Source organism: Arachis ipaensis, chromosome B08 (assembly GCF_000816755.2).
Source record: "Arachis ipaensis cultivar K30076 chromosome B08, Araip1.1, whole genome shotgun sequence".
Lineage (NCBI taxonomy): Eukaryota > Viridiplantae > Streptophyta > Magnoliopsida > Fabales > Fabaceae > Arachis > Arachis ipaensis.
Genome location: NC_029792.2, coordinates 10005681 through 10007928, shown reverse-complemented (window position 1 = coordinate 10007928; position 2248 = coordinate 10005681). Strand labels below are relative to the sequence as shown.

Genomic DNA, 2248 nt, shown 5'->3' with positions numbered 1-2248 from the left:
ACCTTTGAATAAGCATGGCATTGTTGTGTTTGATACAAAGCTATTTTCATTTGTGTTGTAGACTATGAATTTATTGTTCTTAGAGGATACAACATATTAGCGTAATTTTGAAGCAGAAAAATCTATTAGATGAAAAAAAAAATTCTTGAATGAATTCAATTCCTCATGTTTCCAAATTCTACATATATAACTTATGCTTCCTGTTTTTATTTATTTTTTATCAATATTCTTGTAGCTTTATTTTCTTCAACAATCACACTTATATGCCTAACAACACAACTACTGCATTGACTATTCAGTTGTTCCCTAACTCCAATCTCTGTTTATTTTTTGTGTTTGTTGTGATTGCATAATCTTTTTCGCATAAGCTTCTCTGAAAGCTTTGTTAGAATTCCATTCCAACATAAATCTGTCACCCTAACACATCAAAGAAAAAAAAAACCTCTAATCATCAAAATGAACCTTGTTTCAATGAGAATCAACTCCTTTTATAAACTACCAACCTCGTAACGCGACAATTTATCAAGCGCTGCTATATCTTTCTCTTCAGCCAGGTGTTGCACTTTGTTCATGAGTGAACAATACTTGTAATAGTTGGTAACCTGAAATTTTTATGAGATAACATATAAAGTGAATTAAATAAATTTTCAGCAAACAAGTTTATCCATATTAAGAACTCAAGCAAGCAAGGTTTTGATTCATCAAGTTAATAGTAAATCGTATTCTTACAAATGAAATCGAGAAATAATAGCAAATCATATTCATACCTCTTCATCATATAACTGCTTCAGTTTAGTAACGGATTCATATGCTTCACCCTTTTTCTTTTGCTTTTCTCCCAACTTTGTTTTCAAAGAATGTAATTCTTGGTTTATGACCTCTTGTTTTTTCTCTGTATTTCTAATTTTGGTACATTCTGCCATCTCTTTTTTTCTGTTCTCCGAAGATTCATCACAGAACACCTATAACAAGTTAAGAAAAAAAATCTGTTACAAGTAGCATCTTATGACACGAATAATTGAATGTGATGCTTTGATGTCAATGCCATAACTCACCTTGATTTGGTCCTTTACGGTGTTTTTCATCGATACATAACCCGGAATCTTTCCCTTCGCAGAAGCATTGGCAGCAGCTCTTTTCCTTTGGTTTTGGAATTGTTCAATTTCTCTCAGTAGCTTATGGCAATGATTCTCATAGTAACCCCATTTGATCTGTTTAAAATTTCAACACTCCAAACTTCAATGCTTACCTTTGTATAAGTTTTTAATCAAATCAAAGATCATAACTTATAAGTCCTTAAATTACAGTATTTCTAAGCACTTCTAGTGACTGAAATTTATCAGCATCTCTCTGATGAGTGTTTATGTTCCTCAGAATTTGCTTTTCTTCCGCGAGACTCATGCTTCCGTGTCGCATCAATGCATTCAGATTCTATACAATATACATTGTTATCAAGTGTAAGATGTAGATAGAGATTAATCACAGCACAATATATATACTACTAAAGTTCTAAGCTCTTACATGGTTATCAAGCTCTTCTTCCTTGAAGCATTTCTTCTTCTTAGATCTTCTCCTAGGTGCATTGTTCATGAAACACAATTCATCAAGAGCCACATACAAGTTACTTAGTATCTTCCCTTTTCGCGCCACGCAGCGTCTCCATTCCATTTTCCAGTAGTATGAGCTTCTCATCTCAGACGCAACATGGTTCTTTTCTGACTGTTGACAAAAACAGCATAACATCATTATATTATTCTCTGTCTTCTATATCAAAATTGAAGGCTGAAATCAATGCTTACAATTTTGTCTTTGATTTTATCAGTGATTTCACGAATGTCTCAGTTCATTTTCTCCACCGTGAGCTCTTGTTTCTTGATTTGAGATATTGAATCAGGCTCTGATGATGGCCAAAGCTTCACAAAATAGAACTGATGAATTAGTTTTGGGACTTCATCATCCTCTTGTGCAACTTCTGATGATGGATTTGATGATGATGACATGGTTTGCTTCAATTCCTTGACCCCAAAATCTTAAAAATTGATCCTTATATAGTATATGCTAAGAAAAATTTAAACAGGACAATATGCAGAACAATTTTATGGGAAATACTCACTCCAATAATTAAGGTGATTGGAAAATTAACTGAGGCATATAGTTCTGATTTTTATGGATACTGTACAAGATGTCTCTGGTACGGGTTAAGAGATGGATCGAGAACTTGCGGGTTGAGGCAGATGCCGGATCACTT

The 2248-nt window shown here is 33.5% G+C and overlaps 1 protein-coding gene across 1 annotated transcript; it reads right to left on the bottom strand.

The window, feature by feature from the left end:
* On the bottom strand, positions 208-1691 carry LOC110265199 (proton pump-interactor BIP131-like). The gene is made up of 6 exons (XM_021108067.1): positions 1522-1691; positions 1306-1431; positions 1056-1211; positions 768-962; positions 504-602; positions 208-417 (listed from the first exon to the last, which is right to left on the bottom strand). Exons 1-6 carry the CDS (start codon positions 1666-1668, stop codon positions 307-309), a joined length of 834 nt encoding a protein of 277 aa, XP_020963726.1. The 5' UTR covers positions 1669-1691; the 3' UTR covers positions 208-306.